Raw genomic sequence first — 21,003 nt, forward strand, 5'->3', positions numbered from 1 at the left:
GGTTACAGTAACAGCTTTCCATGTGTCCTGGTTGAAATCAAGTAGCCGATTGGAAATCATTTTTATGCTATTCTGAAATTTTAAACATCACATTGCTGTACGGAGGTCTACTCTACTCCCTCTACTCCTGCCTATGGTATTTTAAAGGAGTGATATCCAGAGGTTTATATTAACCACTCAAGGACCACAGGCCACAGGCTTAAACACCCCCCCCCCCCAGTTATTAGGATACAGACCAGAGGCGCCAAAAGAGTAAAAATGTAACAATATTTAAAAATGGGGGGAGATTAATAGTCACGACTCACCACCCATAGAACCAAGAACCAGCATAGGACTCAGTGTTCAGACGAACAAAACAATTTATTGGTACTCCTAGGTGCTACGCGTTTCACGGGACAATCCCGCTTCCTCAGGCAATCAAACAGGAGTGCAAGCTATAGAAGTGAAAGATAATACAATCCATAAACAACAGGACCCCAAATGCTTGTAATAAATAACATAAATAACACATAGTCTAGCAGGATGGCTAGTGCTTAAAATAGACAAAGTGCCAATGACAGTGCAGTCCTATATCGTATATATAAACAATACAAATAACAGTGCAGTCCTATGTCTTATATATAAAAAACAGAAAGTCTGGATTCTTTATAATAAAGTTAATTGTGTAATTCTTATGATATATGTCAAAGAATAAAATAGGATAATAATTGTAACCTTGTTGCTAAAGAGAAAAAAAATATGCACAGTGATACTGGCTAATAGATACAATATGCAGTGCTTATTTGTAAAACCGCAAGGTCCATAGTATTATGTGTAGAATAATGTGGACAAGGCTTACCTATCCGGGGTCTGGTAAGCTCTCAGCGCCTCAATGTGGAATGAGCTTAGCTGAGTTCAATATAAAGACTGTAATCACGGAGAACGCCGTCTCTGCATGGATTACAGTCATTTCCGGTATGTTGGGCTGAAGTGACGTATGACGCGCATGCGTCGGAAGCTATAGCCGCCATCTTAGTTATGGGCATGTATTGCCAGTAAGCAGCGGGCAAGTCAGCGGCTAAGAGCCCTATAACATCAGGGCATGTGCTGCAAGTGAGCGGCAGGCAGTGGGTCTATAGCATTAACATGAGCACATATGCGGCTAAATGGCGTGGGCATGGTCAGTGGGAAATAGCGCAGGGACGCTACATACCACATGGTCGCATGGGGTGCGTCACTATGGAGGCTATGTGGTAGGCTGGATAAATTATGCAAAAACATATGTCATATGACGCGCGAAAACTGTGAGCGCCATATTAATTATGGGTATGTGGTGCCAGTAGTCGGCGTATGGTGCCGATAAGTGGCGAGCAGTAGGTCTATGGCGTTCATATAAACGCGTAGACGGCTATACGGCGTGACAATAGTTAGTGAGTAGTGCCACAAGGGGCGCTTGATCGCTGTATGGTCGCATGGAAAGCGTCCCTGTGGACGCCAGATCATTCTTTGTTGTGGAATAGTTATGTGAGATTTAATGTTATAGAATACTAGAGTATATGTAAAATAGGGAACAGGGTCAAGAGCATAGTATTCAAAGGAAAGTGTATGGGTGTAATATTGATTATTTATGTTGGCAAAATATTAAAATATTAAATTAGGGAGCATCAGTAGACACACATGCAAGCATACAACAAATATAGAATAAACATATGGACCTATAGTCCTATGAATAAATCCGTATAAAAGCACATACAAGTACCTATATATAAGTTATAAAAACACAATCTATAAAAAATAATAATAACAATAATAATAACAATAATAGAAAATTGATAAAAATAATTAATTAGAGGTCAATAAGAGAGAGGACAAAGTAATAAAACATTGTTTCTTAACAAATGCAAGCCACATAGGGCTAAATATCAGCGGAAGTTTTTTGGAGCATAACCGAATTTGAAAATTTGAGTATTAAATATATTCAAAAAGCTTTTTCTAAGACCTCATTGAGACCGTTAGGAACCAGACTTTTAAGAATGTTAATCCAGTAGATCTCTTTCTGGCGCAAGGCTTCAAAGGTGTTTGGAATATGTGGTGAAATGGCCTCAATAAAAGTGATACGAAACAATTGGGGATTGCGGTTGTGATGTGTACCGAAGTGTCTAGATACGCTATGTAATGCCAAACAATTAATAATGTTCCTTTTATGCTGGCCGACCCTACTGCGGGCCTCCTGGGTTGTGCGGCCCACATATTGTAGGCCGCATGGGCACGATATAAGGTAAATGATGAAGCGGGATTCGCAGTTGATATGTTGTTTAATGGGAAAAATGCTGGATGTGGTGGCCGAGTGAAAGGTATTGGTTGTGTTCACAAACTGACATGCCATACAGCGAGGTTTATGACATGGATAAGACCCGGGCCTTTCATTTGGTTTGGATCTTTGACACCTCATTCGACTAGGTGCTAGTATATTTCGTAAATTTGGGGCTCTTCTGTAGGTTAAAGATGGTTTATCGGGCATTGCAGTTTTCAAATACGGGTCCTGTAACAGGATTTCCCATCTATGTTGTAGAATTCTTCTAATAATTTTGTGTTGGGCGCTGAATCGAGTAATGAATCTTGGAAAAGGGGATTCGTGAGGGGTAGCTTGGGGGGTGGCTGCTGTAGGTTGAGTAGGTCTTGTTTGGGTAGCGCGGATTCTGGCGTCCCTCAAGAGTTTTTCAGGATACTTTCGTTCAATGAATTTTTTTGTTAGAACTTCGGATTGTGATTGAAAGTCATTGTAATCAGTGCAGTTACGGAAAATGCGTTTATATTGACAGTAAGGAGTATTAGTGGTCCATGGTCTGTGATGGTGACTGTTAAAGTGAATGTAGTTGTTGGCATCAACTTTCTTAAAGTAATTCTTTGTTTTAATTTTATTCCCATCTATATACAAAGATAGATCCAGAAACTCTATGCTATTATGATGATGTTGGGCCGTGAACTGAAGGCCTGCTATATTGTTGTTCAAGTAATTGACAAAGTGTAAGATACTACTGGAATCTCCTTGCCAAATAAAAATTAGGTCATCAATGTACCTCTTGTAGAAAATGATATTATTTTCAAATGGGTGTTGGGGGTGGAGTTTAATGTGTTCCAGAAGACCCATAGACAGGTTAGCGAAGGAGGGTGCAAAAGAGCTCCCCATGGCAGTGCCAGTGTGTTGATGGTAATATTTATCTTGAAAACTAAATGAGTTGTGTGTGAGAATAAATTCGGCACATTGTGTGATAAAATTTCTTTGAGAATGGGGCATGTTAGGATTGTTGTTTAGAAAAAAATCAATAGCTGTCAATCCAAACTCGTGGGGTATATTAGTATATAGGGACGTTACATCACAGGTAAGCCATTGAAAATTGTCCTGCCAGATGATTTCTTTTGTTAGGTATATAAGGTGCTGGGAATCCTTTAAATAAGATGGGAGTGACTGTACATGGGGTTGAAGATGTTGATCCACGAAGACAGAAAGATTACTGGTGGCAGAATCAATGCCGGATATGATTGGTCGACCGGGAGGTTTGATAAGTGTTTTATGTATCTTAGGGAGGTAGTAGAAGAAGGGGGTTCTGGGGTGTTGATTGATAAGAAAGGTCCTTTCGTTTTTCGTAATAATGCCCCTAAGGAAATTGTCATTTATGAAAACTTTGAGTGTTTTATTATATTCCTCTGTTGGGTCGTGGTCAAGGGTAGCATAGTGTAGTGGATTGTCTAGTAAGCGTGACGCTTCTTCTAAATAATCAGTCCGATTGAGGAGGACAATACCCCCCCCCCTTGTCAGCAGGTCTAATTATGATGTTATGTGAAGCTTTCAGTTTATTCAGTGCCAAGTGTTCCGCATGCGTAAGATTTGTGGGGGGACACTCTTGTAGATTGATCTTTACAAGGTCTTCTAAAACTAGATCATGGAATGTTTGTAGTAAGTGGCCCTTTGATGCTGTGGGGTTGAATCTTGAACGTCCTTTTAGCTGAGTAGTGATATATTTTTCTGTAGCAACCTCTCCTGGGTCAACTAATACAGGCGGTATGGAAGGATCATCTGTGATAATTACACTATTGTTATGATTGGTGAGTAGTTCCTTATGTTTTTTTATGGTGAAATGTCTCCTTAATGTAAGCTTTCGTACGTAAGTGTTAAGGTCTGTGTATAGTTCATTTAGATTCGATGTGTTGGTTGGGCAGAATGATAGACCTTTTTCCAGTAATTTTGTTTCTTGGGTAGATAATATGTAGTCAGATAGATTAAAGATACTTCTTAATTGTGAGTTCGGGTAGGTGACGTCTCCAGTGTTTGCTTTGATGTATCTTTTCTTATGTGCTTTGCCTTTGCCCCGGCTACCTCTTTTCCGGGGTCTGGGTGTGGGCGCTTTATATTGTGTCTTGGTTTCAGGAGCACTCGGTTGTTGGTGGGACTCGGTAATGGGAGGACCAGGGTGCTCTGAGACAAGGAGGCTGGTAAGTCTAAAAAACCTGCTGCAGTGAGGGTATTGTCTGGACTATCCATATTATCTGGTACGTCACTCAATACTATCGGGTTCATAGTGGACTCAGAGTTTTGTGTCAATGTTTCATACGTACTCAATTGTGAAATACTAAAATTGTCTGTTAAGACATTTTCTGTATGACCAGTTTGTGTGGCTGGTCCCGAGCCGGGACCCAATGGCAATGATAACGAAGCTGGGGGTGGTCCCTTGAAGAACTTGTAGAGTGGTTTTACATTGTTAGATTTTGGGAAAGTTTTGATGTTTTTGATTTTTATGTTGGGTAACCCAGAAGAGCCCCAAATTTACGAAATATACTAGCACCTAGTCGAATGAGGTGTCAAAGATCCAAACCAAATGAAAGGCCCGGGTCTTATCCATGTCATAAACCTCGCTGTATGGCATGTCAGTTTGTGAACACAACCAATACCTTTCACTCGGCCACCACATCCAGCATTTTTCCCATTAAACAACATATCAACTGCGAATCCCGCTTCATCATTTACCTTATATCGTGCCCATGCGGCCTACAATATGTGGGCCGCACAACCCAGGAGGCCCGCAGTAGGGTCGGCCAGCATAAAAGGAACATTATTAATTGTTTGGCATTACATAGCGTATCTAGACACTTCGGTACACATCACAACCGCAATCCCCAATTGTTTCGTATCACTTTTATTGAGGCCATTTCACCACATATTCCAAACACCTTTGAAGCCTTGCGCCAGAAAGAGATCTACTGGATTAACATTCTTAAAAGTCTGGTTCCTAACGGTCTCAATGAGGTCTTAGAAAAAGCTTTTTGAATATATTTAATACTCAAATTTTCAAATTCGGTTATGCTCCAAAAAACTTCCGCTGATATTTAGCCCTATGTGGCTTGCATTTGTTAAGAAACAATGTTTTATTACTTTGTCCTCTCTCTTATTGACCTCTAATTAATTATTTTTATCAATTTTCTATTATTGTTATTATTATTGTTATTATTATTTTTTATAGATTGTGTTTTTATAGCTTATATATAGGTACTTGTATGTGCTTTTATACGGATTTATTCATAGGACTATAGGTCCATATGTTTATTCTATATTTGTTGTATGCTTGCATGTGTGTCTACTGATGCTCCCTAATTTAATATTTTAATATTTTGCCAACATAAATAATCAATATTACACCCATACACTTTCCTTTGAATACTATTCTCTTGACCCTGTTCCCTATTTTACATATACTCTAGTATTCTATAACATTAAATCTCACATAACTATTCCACAACAAAGAATGATCTGGCGTCCACAGGGACGCTTTCCATGCGACCATACAGCGATCAAGCGCCCCTTGTGGCACTACTCACTAACTATTGTCACGCCGTATAGCCGTCTACGCGTTTATATGAACGCCATAGACCTACTGCTCGCCACTTATCGGCACCATACGCCAACTACTGGCACCACATACCCATAATTAATATGGCGCTCACAGTTTTCGCGCGTCATATGACATATGTTTTTGCATAATTTATCCAGCCTACCACATAGCCTCCATAGTGACGCACCCCATGCGACCATGTGGTATGTAGCGTCCCTGCGCTATTTCCCACTGACCATGCCCACGCCATTTAGCCGCATATGTGCTCATGTTAATGCTATAGACCCACTGCCTGCCGCTCACTTGCAGCACATGCCCTGATGTTATAGGGCTCTTAGCCGCTGACTTGCCCGCTGCTTACTGGCAATACATGCCCATAACTAAGATGGCGGCTATAGCTTCCGACGCATGCGCGTCATACGTCACTTCAGCCCAACATACCGGAAATGACTGTAATCCATGCGGAGACGGCGTTCTCCGTGATTACAGTCTTTATATTGAACTCAGCTAAGCTCATTCCACATTGAGGCGCTGAGAGCTTACCAGACCCCGGATAGGTAAGCCTTGTCCACATTATTCTACACATAATACTATGGACCTTGCGGTTTTACAAATAAGCACTGCATATTGTATCTATTAGCCAGTATCACTGTGCATAATTTTTTTCTCTTTAGCAACAAGGTTACAATTATTATCCTATTTTATTCTTTGACATATATCATAAGAATTACACAATTAACTTTATTATAAAGAATCCAGACTTTCTGTTTTTTATATATAAGACATAGGACTGCACTGTTATTTGTATTGTTTATATATACGATATAGGACTGCACTGTCATTGGCACTTTGTCTATTTTAAGCACTAGCCATCCTGCTAGACTATGTGTTATTTATGTTATTTATTACAAGCATTTGGGGTCCTGTTGTTTATGGATTGTATTATCTTTCACTTCTATAGCTTGCACTCCTGTTTGATTGCCTGAGGAAGCGGGATTGTCCCGTGAAACGCGTAGCACCTAGGAGTACCAATAAATTGTTTTGTTCGTCTGAACACTGAGTCCTATGCTGGTTCTTGGTTCTATGGGTGGTGAGTCGTGACTATTAATCTCCCCCCATTTTTAAATATTGTTACATTTTTACTCTTTTGGCGCCTCTGGTCTGTATCCTAATAACAAGTGATCCACCTATGGTGGCAAGGATTTCTTCCTGATTTCTGTCTACAGAGAGCGACATCTTATACCTGAGTGGGGTCAGGTACTAATTCTCCCCACTGGCATATGGAGTGGTTGCCTAGGGGCAACCTATGTTTGTGAGTATAACTTTTATTAATCTATAATCCAACTGTTTGAAGATATTGCACAATTTGGGCTCTCGGTCTTTTGTTTTTGTTATTGAAGTGCACCCCCCCCCCCCCCAGTGACCAGGCAATTTCTTTACAAATTAGGGCTCTGCAACTTTAATGGCTCGCTGAAGAGCCACACAAATGAATCCCCCCCTTTTCTGTCCACAATTGCAGGTTTTTTTAATGAATTTAATTGTGTTTTTTTATTTTCTAATAAAAATGTCTATTTTATTGTTATTTTTGTATACCTGATTCCTCCCGCCAGCCAGTCACAGCGATCAGCTCTCCTAGGCATCTGCCTCTGAGAGCCGATTGATCCCTGATCCTCTTCAGGAGACAGCCGAGTGACACGGCTGTCCCCAGTACATCAATACCGTAGATTGCATCGCTGTACAATGTAAATAGATGGTGTCTACAGGGACGGATCTGTCAGGTGGGTCTCTTGCCACAGGCGCAGTTTGTTGAATTCTTAAAAAGGCAGCAAAATGAATGGCAGTTTAGGCGCCAAAACCTGACTTTTAGGCGTCAAAACCTGACCTTGCCCCAGGCGCAACTTGGTCTAGATCCGTCCCTGGGTGTCTAACAGTCTGCTAGCAGTGATCCGCTGGTAGACTGATAATGGAGCTCGGGGATGTGCGTGCATCAGTGTGCGCGTCCCCTGCAGAACCCCACCCCAGGACTTGATGCCTTTCGGGCCTGGGGCTGCCACCTTCCCGACACCTAATGGCATTAGGCGGTCAGGAAAGAGTTAAATAAGAAGAGTGGAGCCTGATATCTGGTTGGCATGCTCCTCCTCCTTCTTTCCACAACTTCTCCTCTGGTCTCCATGGCTCCTTGCAGTGGCATCGCTATCTCTGTGACCTGCTGCCTTGTTATGTTAGTGCACACATGACTGCAGGGAATGGAAAAGAAGCACCAGTGAGGAGATACAGGAGGCTAGTGTGCACTGAGTAAGGAAGAAGGAGGCAGTGCGGTGCAGGACAGGTGAGATATTACTCTGCATTGTTGGGAAGGCGGAAGGCAAAGGCCACCTATTATCACTATCTAGGGAAGAAGAAATAAAGGCCAACTAATACTGCTGCTTTGAAGACTACCTTTTTTCATATAATTCAATTTTATTGTATCACAATTCTTCCAGCAGAAATACCAAGGCATAATATATAAAAAAAAATAAACTATAAGAAAAATAAACAAAAACAACAACAACAAAAAAACCCCAATTAAACCTGCCTCCCTCTACCAAATCCTCCTATCAAGCCCCCCTCCCCCAACCACACACACACACCAGAGTGTACCATTTTTTTGTGTTCCATCCATCTCATCCATTTAGAATGAAAACTTTCCCATCTTTCCAATTGCAGGGCAATCTGTTCTTCTGCAAATTTTATGCAGGAGGGGGGCTCATGCCACCTTATGCTGCTATCTCAGGAATGGGGAGGGCACAAACGTATGCATGCGCAGTGTGTGGACACACCCCTGCCTGTAGAGGAGTGCGGCCCAGATATGATTACTGCCCAGCACTTGTTGGTAATCTTCTGTAGGTCCACTCTCAGCGACAGGGGACCAGAGGATGGTGTGGGAATCCTTTATCAGATCCAGAGGCTTCCTTTCTTATTTTTAGGTACAGTAAGTATTTCCTTTTTCAACATTGCTTCAGCACGGGTACACTTTAAAGAAAAGAAATCCAAGAATTTGCTAGTTCAAACAGTTTGTGGCTGATACTTCCTGTTGGAATGAATGCACTGCTGATCCGCTGGCAAAGGAGACCAGGGAATTGCACACTCTATTTGTTTTTATAGAACATTAAGCACATTTATTTGTGAGGTGATTTAAAATTCAGCTGAAGTGCTGACAGTTTACAAAGCATCCCAGTTCTCAGCATGCTGAGCTGACAGTCGAGCATTTGCTTTTTGAAAATTCAGTCAGTATACGTGTTAAAGTAATACTGACTAATTGGAACAAATGACTATGCTGGATTTTGGCTTTTTTAGGCATAGTAAATATTCCCATTTGAGGTACAAAATCTATGATAGTTTACAATGGATATTTTCATTAGATCAGTGTGTATATACCCTTGCATATATGGAATAAAGAAGTGTTTGCAAGATTGTAAGAAACCTTTTTTCTCTTCCTCAGGTATGATGTTAAACAACTGAAAAAAAATCAGATGTATTTATACACACAAATTCAGTATACAGTAGAGTCTCATTTATCTCCTCCATCCCCCCTCCCCTAAAGGCAAGAGATAGAGTGAAGCGCACATCTCTAATCACTTACAAGTCGCTTCAGTCCTGTAGCTCCCATCGGCTTTAGGACATCCTCCGTGCACAGCTCCAATGCGTCACGAGATCTGATGCGAGTCAGATGACATGCCAGGGAGCCTTACGAGGATGCTGCAAAGCCACCAGGAGAGAAGAAGACTGGCGTCTGGAGGATTCATAAGTCTCTTCCACTGCACAGCACTCTGCAAATATTAATAGGAGTGCCCCATTTTCCCCCGTCAGGCATTCTGATTAGTTGAGACTGCCAGATGCCTGAGTTCCAGTTAGCTGGGACTTAACTGTACATCAAAGAGGAGAAGCTCCTTAAAGGAAACATCAGGCAAACTTAAAAAATCAGATCTACTTACTTGGGGCTTTCCAATGCGTCCAATGCACCTATGCATCCCTCAACGCAGCTCCACTCCAAGCTGGTCTCCCGTGGTTCGCTCTATAGCAGCCGCTGAGCTGGCTAGGTCAGCGACCACTTCGCATGTGCACCACTCGCAATCGCACTTTCGCAGCCAGGAGTGTTCTGTGCAGGCACAGAAGTACTTCACCTGTACAAAATGCTCCACATGCGAAGTGGCCGCTGACCTGGCCTGGTCGGCCACTGCTACAGAGGGGACCCCGGGAGACCAGTTAGGAGTGGAGCTGAGGCAAGGCACACATAGGCTTCCAGGGGCTGGAGGAAGCCCCTGGTAAGTAGATCTGATTTTGTTTTAAGTTCGCATGATGTTTCCTTTATAGCCTTACCTAATTATTATGTTTTTAATGTATATTGTGTGGAATATGTCAATTGTAGTGTTCCCAGCATCAGTGCTGGCAGGTGCATCACTGTAGAATGTTTGTTTACCGAGTGAGATATTGCTCTGGGAGGAGAATTTTGCATAGCTAAACAACCTAGGCTGTGACCAGTGCAGTTTCTATGCTAAAATGCACCCATGGCAAGGGTGTAAAAATTGCGCCCCCCCCCCGAGCAAGGTATGGTCACCCGCAGTATAGGTTAGCCAGGTCTAGTTGCACTCAGTATAGGTCCCCCCAGTATAGGTAGCCAAAAATAGGTAATCCAGTATAGGTAGCCAGCTAAAGGCCACCAGTATAGGTAGCCAGGCATAGGTGAGCCAGTATAGTTGCCCCCGGTATAGGTAGCCAGGTAGGTGCCTCCAGTATAGGTAGCCAGTATAGTTGCCCCCAGTATAGGTTAGATAGGCAGGCGCCCCCGGTATAAGTTAGATAGGTAGGTGCCCCACTACAGGTTAGCTAGGTGGGTGCCTCTAATATAGGTAGCCAGAATAGTTGCCCCCAGCATAGGTTAGATAGGTAGATGCCCCCAGTATAGGATAGTTAGGTAGGTGCCTGCAATATAGGTAGCCAGTATAGTTGCCACCTGTATAGGCTAGCTAGGTAGGTAGGTGCCCCCAATACAGGTTAGATAAGTAAGTGCCCCCAGTATAGGTTTGATAGGTAGGTTCCCCCAGTATAGGTTAGATTAGGTAGGTGCCCCCAGTATAGGTTAGATTAGGTAGGTGCCCCCTAGTATAAGTTAGATTAGGTAGGTGCCCCCCAGTATAGGTTAGATAGGCAGCTTCCCCCACTATAGGTTAGATTAGGTAGGTGCCCCCAGTATAGGTTAGATTAGGTAGGTGCCCCCCAGTATAGGTTAGATTAGGTAGGTGCCCCCCCAGTATAGGTTAGATTAGGTAGCTGCCCCCCAGTATAGGTTAGATAGGTAGGTGCCCCCCAGTATAGGTTAGATAGGTAGGTGCCCCCCAGTATAGGTTAGATTAGGTAGGTGCCCCCCAGTATAGGTTAGATTAGGTAGGTACCCCCCAATATAGGTTAGATAGGCAGCTTCCCCCAGTATAGGTTAGGTAGGTCCACCCCCCATAATGGAGTGGGGAGCCGGAGCCGCGGGGAGGGCAGCCCGACCTCTCCCTCCCTCTCCCCGGGCCACCCTCCGTGCTCCCCACTCAGACGCAGAGTAATTACGCAGCAGGAAGCTCTGTGCATAACTACTTACCTTCCTGCGTTCCACTCGGCGCTGATCTCCTCTCCTCATAGACGCTGATACACACGCTGCTTCCGGCTAAACAGGAAGCAGCGTGTGTATCAGCATCTATGAAGAGAGGAGATCAGCTGCACGGCCCTAAAAACGGGCCCGGCTGTGACATTACTGGGAGAGCATGCTATATACCAATATACAGCAATATATAGCTATAGGGAGTGCTTCTGATGCTGAAACAGGATAATAAACATACAAGTGGGTATGCTGAATAATTTACTGCATTCTAATGTTACTACAGAGTCTCTTCAGTTAGGCTGAATAGCAATCTGTTAACTTTCCAAACTCCTCCCCAATTCCATCATCACTCACAGGGGGTAATCAATAAAGAGCCTCTGCTGTCTGATTCCAGGACACTGAGAGGGTACAAGTACAGCTGACAATGTGGCTAGTGGCAGCAGCCAGAAGATGGCCAATCTCCCGACCGAGGGTACCCAACTTGCAGCAGGTACCATTTGAGGTAACTGATGTCCAGTGGTCACCTCCTTGTGTGGAGGCACCAGTCATCCCTACACAGCATCAAGTGGAGTATTGGTGCCAACTAAAAATTCACAGGTTGTAGATTTAAGCCAACTCTGTCACATGTTTAGCTCTAACACAGAGTCCCATTTGACTGAGATGGAAGTGTTCCTTGGCCGGTCATTTAATATGGGCCAAAAAAAACAATCAACTGCACACTCCTCTGTTTAGCAACCAATACCAAGGAACACAACAAAATGCTGCTTAAGTGTTTCCATTTTTATGAGAGCACAAGAAGTCTGCCTAGCAATGATCCAGTAGTCCATAACCACCTTTTCAAATTGAGGCCTCTTTGGTGTCGTAAATCAGGCGTTCAGAGAGGTCTAAAACTCTACTTGCCTGAAAAGAACATTGACCGTCATTCCATGGCAGACTGGAGATCAGGCAATACATTCCAAACAAACTCAACAGTATGAGGTCACATTTTATAAGTTGTGTGTGGGGCAGGCTATACCTATGACTTTAGGATATATGAAGACGAGGATACTCAGCTGGAATCTGATGGTTGCCCTCCATACATGGGTAGTGCTGGCAAACTTGTCAATTGAATCTGTCCCTTGCTGAGCTAAGGCTACCATTTGTACACTGACAATTTTTATGTAAGCGTACCACCATTTAAGTTTTTGTATGCAGCACAGACTGTACGTGTGGTACAGAAAGGGCAATTCACTATACTAAGTTAATTGACATAGTTGCGGGCGCTTGTGTAGTATCGCCCACATTTAAAGTTACAGGCGTTGCTATGTAAGCAACGTACGTTACTAAGGAAGGCATGCTCCTTACATAGCAGCGAGCGCTGCTATGTAAGGTGTGCATAGCATGCGCTCCTTCACATTAAGCTGTACTGCTTTAGCATGAATTAAGCCCAATATATTTTGGGGATGAAAAAAGCAAATTGGGGTGTTTGGAGGAAACCCACACAAAAACTGAGAGAAGATACAAACTCCATGCAGATAATTTCTTTGCAATAATTTTAACCCACACCCTAGCATCACAAGGTGAGAATACTAGCCCCTTATTGCCAGGGGCACAACTTCAATACGCGGGCCCCCTGACCAACTTCTCCCCCAGCATGCCCGCGTAATGTGTTGGCTGTTTAAAAAAAAGGGTAGGTGCTTTTTGCGAGTCTACCCTATCATCACCCCCTCTTAGTGTGCAACGCCTGAACTCCCCCTGCAGATCTTGCAGAGCAGTAGAGCTTCATACACTTTCTACTTCCAACAGCAGGACAAGTCCTCCCCACTCCTCTTCAGTGTAGCCTCACCGTACAGCCTATCAGTGCATGTCATATGACAGTAACAGTAATGACAGTAATCAGAAGTCGCAAGCTGGCGTACGTACGAAAAGGGCGTCGGGAAAAAAGGGCGCGTGGTATAAACGATAAATGGAAATATCGTTTATAGAAATTATTGTGTAGAATTTCGTTTATAAATAGTGTTTTATGAATTTATAAATCACTAAATAATGTGTATGAGATCGGCAATTCTTAAAACGTTAATCTTCCCTGTTTGTAAAGTGAAACTTATATTTTCGTTTATTAAAAACCCTCCCTGTACCTATCCCTAACCCCTAGACCCCCTGTTGGTGCCTAAACCTAAGACCCCCCTGTTGGTGCCTAAACCTAAGACCCCCCTGTTGGTGCCTAAACCTAAGACCCCCCTGTTGGTGCCTAAACCTAAGACCCCCCTGTTGGTGCCTAAACCTAAGACCCCCCTGTTGGTGCCTAAACCTAAGACCCCCCTGTTGGTGCCTAAACCTAAGACCCCCCAGTTGGTGCCTAAACCTAAGACCCCCCTGTTGGTGCCTAAACCTAAAACCCCCTATGGATAATAATGTTTTACAGACATTAATAAATAAAAAATGTAAAGAAAAAAAATGTAAATTATTTTTTTGGGTGGATAATAATGTGTTAGAAATGTTTTAGAAATAGTGATTTATTATCTTCATAAACGTTATTCGTCACGGGCTCATTTTGTAAACTTAAATCATCACAAACATAGTTATAAATCCTTAAAAATCTCCGGGCGCCGTTATAAATCCTTAAAAATCTCCGGCGCCTTATTTTCCCCGTTCAGCGCCCATTAAACGATATTTATAATGGAAGTGAATGGGGCGCCCTTTTTGTCCACTTGTCTCATGCGCCCAAATCTACTGCTTCCCGCAAGCTGATAGGCTGCATGGCTCAGCTACATTGAAGAGGAGTAAGAAGGACCTTTCCCACGACTTTTATGAGGTAATGCATGAAGCTTCACTGGCGCTGCTCTGCATGCCAGATCCTGGCCCCCTTGAGACATGAGACATGAATGATTACATTTCTTTAAAAAGATATCACCCACAAAAAGCCTAATTTTTCCTGACATTTTTTTTTTACTGTATATAGACCATTTAGGTGTGATAGGTAGTGATAAAGGTATTGGAAAATAAATGGGACAGTGCTGAAATGTGAAAATTGCTCTTTTCCATTAGGTGAAAATAAGTCATGGTCAGAAGTGATTAAGGTCTATTATACCAAAATCTTTTAAAAATCTTCTAACGGTTACATCCCCTGATTTCAGAACTTTCCAACACTTATCTCTGGTGAGTTCCTGCATAGAGAATCTTGTGTGTGTCTGGCTATGCTTTTTCAGATATAGTGAAAATCCATTATGCTACTTGCTATCTAAAAGAGGCTTAGCACACATTTTGTAATGATATAAACCGTTAAGCAATTAAATATTTCTTTGATAATTGACCAGTTGAACCCCAACACACAATATAATGCATAAACATTATTACAAACAGATAAATACTACCATAATTTCCCACTGAAGTTTATAACATTCATAAACATGACTATAGTTCTGAGATTTTTATGAATTAACCATGAACTAGTCTTTAGATTTAATTTATTTTATCATTCATGGATTGAAGCAGTTTATTATTTGCACCAATTTTTTACTCTCAATCCATTCATTATTAAAATGAATGTATTCATTATCTTTTTACTTATTTCATTTATATACAATACAGCCTTCATTATCTTCACATTTCCAGATGAATTACAAATAAACTGAAAATGCTGTCTTGTTTATTAAAGTAACTGAATATAATGCTTATTACCTGATGAATTATGTATTTTATATTGGTGTTTTACATGTTTCTGACTGATACACATAAAGCCATGCTCCTGTTATTACAACTATCCTATAAAATGTTTTTTTATTTGTGCCTTGGCTTAAAATTTTTTAGCTTATACTTACCTATATTTGCAAATGTTGAGTTACTAAGCTCCTCCCACTTTTTCATTGTTATGCGAGTACTAGGATACCTCTGCTGGGGAATCCTGACAAATATTTTTTTTTTACGTTTTCAATATCTTTACATCATACAGAAAAAGAATCCAAGTTGAAGCATGTTTGAGTTCCATAATAAAAGCACAACTCGGCTGTGGGTTATGCCTTTCATTTTACTTACTGCAGGTTTTAGATTAGTCTTTAAGTCATGGAAATCATCATTGTATTATAATGGTGAATTAGACAATGCATGCACAATTGTGTGCGTATGTGCTTATTTATGAGTATAATAACTAAGCACAAAATCAACACAAATATTTTCACACAGGCATCCTATGCAAATAAACCACAAACTGAAGTGAAGCTAGCAAAAACATTAAAATATGGGATAAAACCAGCATGGATGTTTAGTGCATTAACCTCATCTTCTCTGACCTGACCTTAACGCTCATCAAATGTTTTCGTTTTACCTGCTGTTGAGCCCAGACCTTAAAGCACACATGCTGGATTAATCTCGTCTGAGGTGGCCAATGAGGACAGCTTTAGCTGCGAATCTGCTGTGCACACAGGAGCTCCACAATATTGCCTAAAAGCATCAGGCATACCAGGTTTTAAGCGACATTCGATGGCTGACTGACCCCAGAGCAAGATAGGATGTCCACAGGCCTCAGATCTCACTTCATGTGTCCTGGGGAGTCACAGAGAACAGTAGGAGGTCCATGCATAAACATATGGCCGATTGTTTGTGTATGGACATGACTGACTCCAGAGCACATTGTTCTTCTACTTGCCTGCCTGCCCAAAGCCCCTCCTTCTCATGCCATGCCTGATTCCCCCCCCCCCGCCCACCTCGCAGTCATGGCAACAAAAGCATCAGTTGCCTAATGTACAATGCTCAACCCCAAATTGGCAGTCCTACAATTGAGTCACATTCCCTGCAGGCAAATTAAGCTTAAAGGGAACCAGATATGAACAATTCACACAAAATAAACTTATTGGTCGATAGTTTGTAAAGAATAAATGCTCTACCTGATAATTTCGCCACTCTGGTGTGCCTTTTTGAGTGTTTTTTATCCATTATTGCTCCAGTAAATATCCAATATGGCCGCCGGCTCATATCCCTTCTGCTTCCAGGTTATAAGCTGTTCTGGATGTGCTGTCTAGCCTCTATGAGACTATAGACAAGCAGGGCTGCTGCAGGCTTTCATCTGTGTGCTTTCAACTTAATTATTCTGGCATGCTGTGTGGCTGCCTGTAGGAAGTGTCTCTCATAGAAATGAAACTGCATACAGTAGATAATGACTGGCTGCACAATGCACAAAGATACACTTGTCTGTTTCAGCGCTTCTTTCTCGGCAGCAGCAGCCCCTCCCATGTCAACAGCTCTGAGTAGGAAATCTGAGCCAGGAGGGGACAGGCTTGGTCTTGAAAAGACTCCACAGAAGAGTGACTCAGCTATAATGATTCTAGGTCAAACCTAGACTGAATCAGTCGGTGGATTGTTATCACTCTGATAACAGATAGATTAGACTGAGAAGAATAAAACTAAAAGCATGATAGGTGTTTACTGTCATGTTCCCACTAATAAATGTAATAAAATACATGAGGGTGCTTCGTCTCTGGTTCTCTTTAAGTCCATACCAGTTATTACATCTCCTGAAAGTTCAACCCTAAACCTTATATTAAAGTGGATCCGAAATAAACTTTTACTCATTGCATAATTGTTGTGTTCCTTTCATATAGTTTATATGGCATTCCTCAAGCCAAATCCGTTTTTTGTTTTATTATAATACTCTAATTCCCTAAAAATGAAACAAACCTCGCCCACAGCTCCTTTTGTGCCTTGGCACTGTAGCAAGGGCTTATGGGAGCTCAGTCTGGGCAGAAGGTGGAGGAGGTTACTAGCCATTGATTTTAGAGGCAGAGGGGAGGAGGGAGGAGGAGAGGGGACTGAATTTACACACAGGCAAGCTGATAGCATCCCCAGACCTCAGCCTGTGACAATGTGACAAACAGAACATGGCATCCCTCATTGTATCACAGGGATACATAATCATAAACTTTTAAAGCTGTTTGCAACTAGATATGCTGTGTAAACTATCTAAACTTTAGATAAGATATATAGACAAGTTACTTGTTATAGTTAGTTTTTCATCTTGGATCCACTTTAAAGCTCATTCTAACACTATGCTTAAAGTGTACCTAAAGCCAACTAAAGAAAAAGAGTTTCACTTACCTGTGGTTTCTACCAGCCCCCTGCAGCCGTCCTGTGCCCGCGCCGGTACTCAATGATCCTCCGTTGCCTCGCCATGGCTGGGTTAGTTTTGGTTTAACCGATCACTGTGCCTGTGCGACACTGGCCACGTGTATCCTTTTCCTTGTTCCCGTTTGCAATAGGGTCTTGCACAGGCATACAACCTGAGCAAGCATGCAGCAGATCAGATGTTTCTGACATTTTTGTCAAATCTGAAAAGATTAGCTGCATGCTTATTTCTTGCCTTAAATCGGACACTACTGCAGCCAACTAGATCAGCAGGGCTGCCAGGCAACTGAAATAAATAAATATGGCAGTCTCCATGTGCTTCTCACTTCAGGTTCCCTTTACCCCTTTAAATAAACAATCACTAATACAAACTTACTGTAATACTATCACATACACTAATAACACTATACTATCTCTGTAAAGGACAAGGGGAAAGGGAGGGGGTGGAGTGCGCACTCAATAGACAATTCGAGAAAGCTGGTTAGCCAACCGTGGAATAATCTCACCTGAGATTCTTGCCGATTAGCCCATATGGGTTGGTCATCTGAAGAACTTTTTTTCCCACTCAAAACCGGGGACCAGGTCTTTTCAGTCATCTTCCTTCACAAGATGTACTGGCACATATGCTCCTCCATTCACTAAACTTCAGTCCTGGATCGTGTGTATTTCCACTCCCCACAAATGCTACCTACCGCTATAGGTGGCCGCATTCATGTGTAAGAGTGTCTGCACAGAGGTGTCTTGGATGTGCAGGAGGAACCAAGATTGTGTTTACAGGACTCCACGCTGCTCTGTGTGCTTTACACTTGGAAGCCACAGGCTGCAGGAGCTCTTAATGCCAGGAGCTGGCTCAGTTTGTGTGAGGGGTAATAGCTGGGAGAAACTCCACTCTGATCTGCGTGTCTTGCACCAACAACCAGCAGGCAGCTGGAGAGGTTTGTGAACTGACAAGCAGGTGCATGGTAGAAAGGATAAATGGCGGCTGCTGTATAGTGTAATTAAAAGTATTTATTCTAAATAAACAGTGACGCGTTTCAGAGAGCGCAACTCTCTTTCAGCAGGCTAAAATATTTTTTTTTTATTTTAGCCTGATGAAAGAGAGTTGAGCTCTCTGAAATGCGTCGCTGTTTATTATAATTCAGCTTAACCTCAGCTGAATTGTATATTTTTAGGATTTTATTTACTGGTACAAAAACTCCACTGTTGATCTGTTCTACCGAGAGTAACAGTTTTTCAGTTTAGTAGAACATCCCACCATGTTGTTTCTTGTATTATGAGATGACTAGTTATAAAGAAATATAAAGATCTATTGTCATTTAAGTGTTGCTTCATGCTGTGACAGCCATGTGTGCCGTTTTCCTTTGTATATACAATTTTAAATATGTGATGTTTTGTGTATAAATTAAATTCTATTTTAGTGCTAATTAGATGACCTGGTTCAACAATTACTGATTATTAAAATATTAAGTAACTCTCTCCCTGATCAATAATCCCAGTTTGCCCTGACACAAGATTAACATCTTATATGGGATGTGGGGATACATATTTATAAATACTTAATAGACCCTCAGTTGGTCTTTTTGTTGTTGGGCATTGTGTTTCAGGAATATAACAACATAACAAATGCTCATTTAAAGAAATATGGCAAGACTTACAAACCCAGCTTCCAAGTCCCAGCACCAGCAGTAGTTCATGAATCTCACAAAGCAGGCACGTAGGAAGTCTCCAACCAGAATAGTGACGTACGTCACTAGTATATCCGAAACTGTCAACCTTACAAACTCCTAAAAAGAGCACAGTAAAAGAGGAACAATATAAGACAAGAAAATACTGTGACTAGTGTGGTTACGATTTAGAAAACAGATAAATCGATGGCTACCCAATACATTTGGCTGTCAAATGTCTCCTCTGATGTCCTAATTTGTTACCTGGCCAGGGCAAAAATGTATTCTTCTAACTAATTGAATAAATACCAGTATGAAAAGTTACCCTAAAGCTAATGACACAGTTTGACACGGCTGTCCCCCTGGGAGGCACAGAAGCGATCGGCTGTCGTAGGCTGACAGCCGATCGCTGTGATTGGCTGGCGGGGGAGGGAGGGGCGAGAAATTAAATAAATAAAAAATAGAACATTTTATTTAAAAAATATAAACAAATTAAAAAGAATAAATAAACAACCAAACAGCGAGCAGAGCCTACCAACCGGAAGATCTGTTGGTGGGCAGAAAAGGGGGGCGATCACTTGTGTGCTTAGTTGTACGGCCCTGCAGCGAGGCCTTAAAGAGACACTGAAGCGAAAAAGTCGTGGAGAGGGCTGTTTTCTGACTTTTATTATCTCAACTGTTAGTTAACTATTTACTTTTCCTCTGCCAGAGGAGAGGTCATTAGTTCACAGACTGCTCTGAAAGAATCATTTTGAATGCTGAGTGTTGTGTAATCTGCACATATTAGAGAATGATGCAATGTTAGAAAACACACTATATACCTGAAAATAAATATATGAGAATATTTTCTTTGCTGCTAATCTTCTAGTAATTATTCATAGTACACGACCAATTCATTATATCATATATTTTTTTTCGCTTCAGTGTCTCTTTAAAGCTGCAGTGGACTAAATTGTAAAATATAGGCTGGTCACTGGGGGGTGTAAACCTATGGTCCTGAAAGGGTTACACCAGGTCTTACCTGGCAAATGCAGCTATGTAAAAGCAGAAGCACCTGAATAGGAGCTATAAGAGCAGTTTCTGGTTGGCTCACAATAGCTCAACCCTTATTCTTTAGCATACATGTGATAGTTACATTACACCTAAATACAGTTTGTATGTTTTTTTGCTAAAGTAAAAAGCTATAGTGCACAGTGCAGTCTCCTAAATCAATGATAAACTAACCTTCCATTATATAAATGGTTTATTTTTCAGGTCACCAGCAATTGTATCTTGCAACCTAATAGGAAAAAACAAAGTTTCTTACGACTCCAACATTGGTTTCCCAGCAGGGTCCCCTGGGAACATCAGCTGGATGCAGAGGTGGTGGTGTGGCATCAGTTCCACTTATATTCGATGAGTTGTAGTAATTGTAGAAAGTCCAGTAGGTGACATTCTTTATAACTTCTTCTTGAGCTAACTGCAAGCAAATAAAATTATAAGTACAATAGTATATGTTCAATATTAATAGTATGTGTTCAATATTATTATTATTACAGCTATTAATAAAGGAATACGGTACTATCAAATAAAACAACTTTTTTTTTTAATGCTGTATGTTAGGGCACACATTACCACAAGCATAAGGAGAAATTGCCTTCCTCACACAGCTCTGCCTCTCTGCTGTAAAATCCTCTGTCAGTTTTAAATACAAAAGTGTTGGGCTCTTAGAGGGCTAGACCATGTCCATGCACAGGGGGATTGCTATCAA

The 21,003-nt window shown here is 41.7% G+C and overlaps 1 protein-coding gene across 3 annotated transcripts in view; it reads right to left on the minus strand.

Annotated features, from left to right (window-relative positions):
* Positions 1-21,003, minus strand: part of LOC137518440 (transmembrane channel-like protein 2) — a 229,023-nt gene that overhangs the window by 39,840 nt on the left and 168,180 nt on the right. For all 3 annotated transcript variants that reach the window (XM_068236303.1, XM_068236302.1, XM_068236304.1), the window contains 2 exons: positions 20,560-20,712; positions 19,245-19,373 (listed from right to left, as the gene is read on the minus strand). In XM_068236303.1, coding sequence (XP_068092404.1) covers positions 19,245-19,373; positions 20,560-20,712 — 282 coding nt within the window. The remainder of the gene's footprint in view (positions 1-19,244; positions 19,374-20,559; positions 20,713-21,003) is intronic.

Source organism: Hyperolius riggenbachi, chromosome 5, assembly GCF_040937935.1.
Source record: "Hyperolius riggenbachi isolate aHypRig1 chromosome 5, aHypRig1.pri, whole genome shotgun sequence".
Taxonomy (NCBI): Eukaryota; Metazoa; Chordata; class Amphibia; order Anura; family Hyperoliidae; genus Hyperolius; species Hyperolius riggenbachi.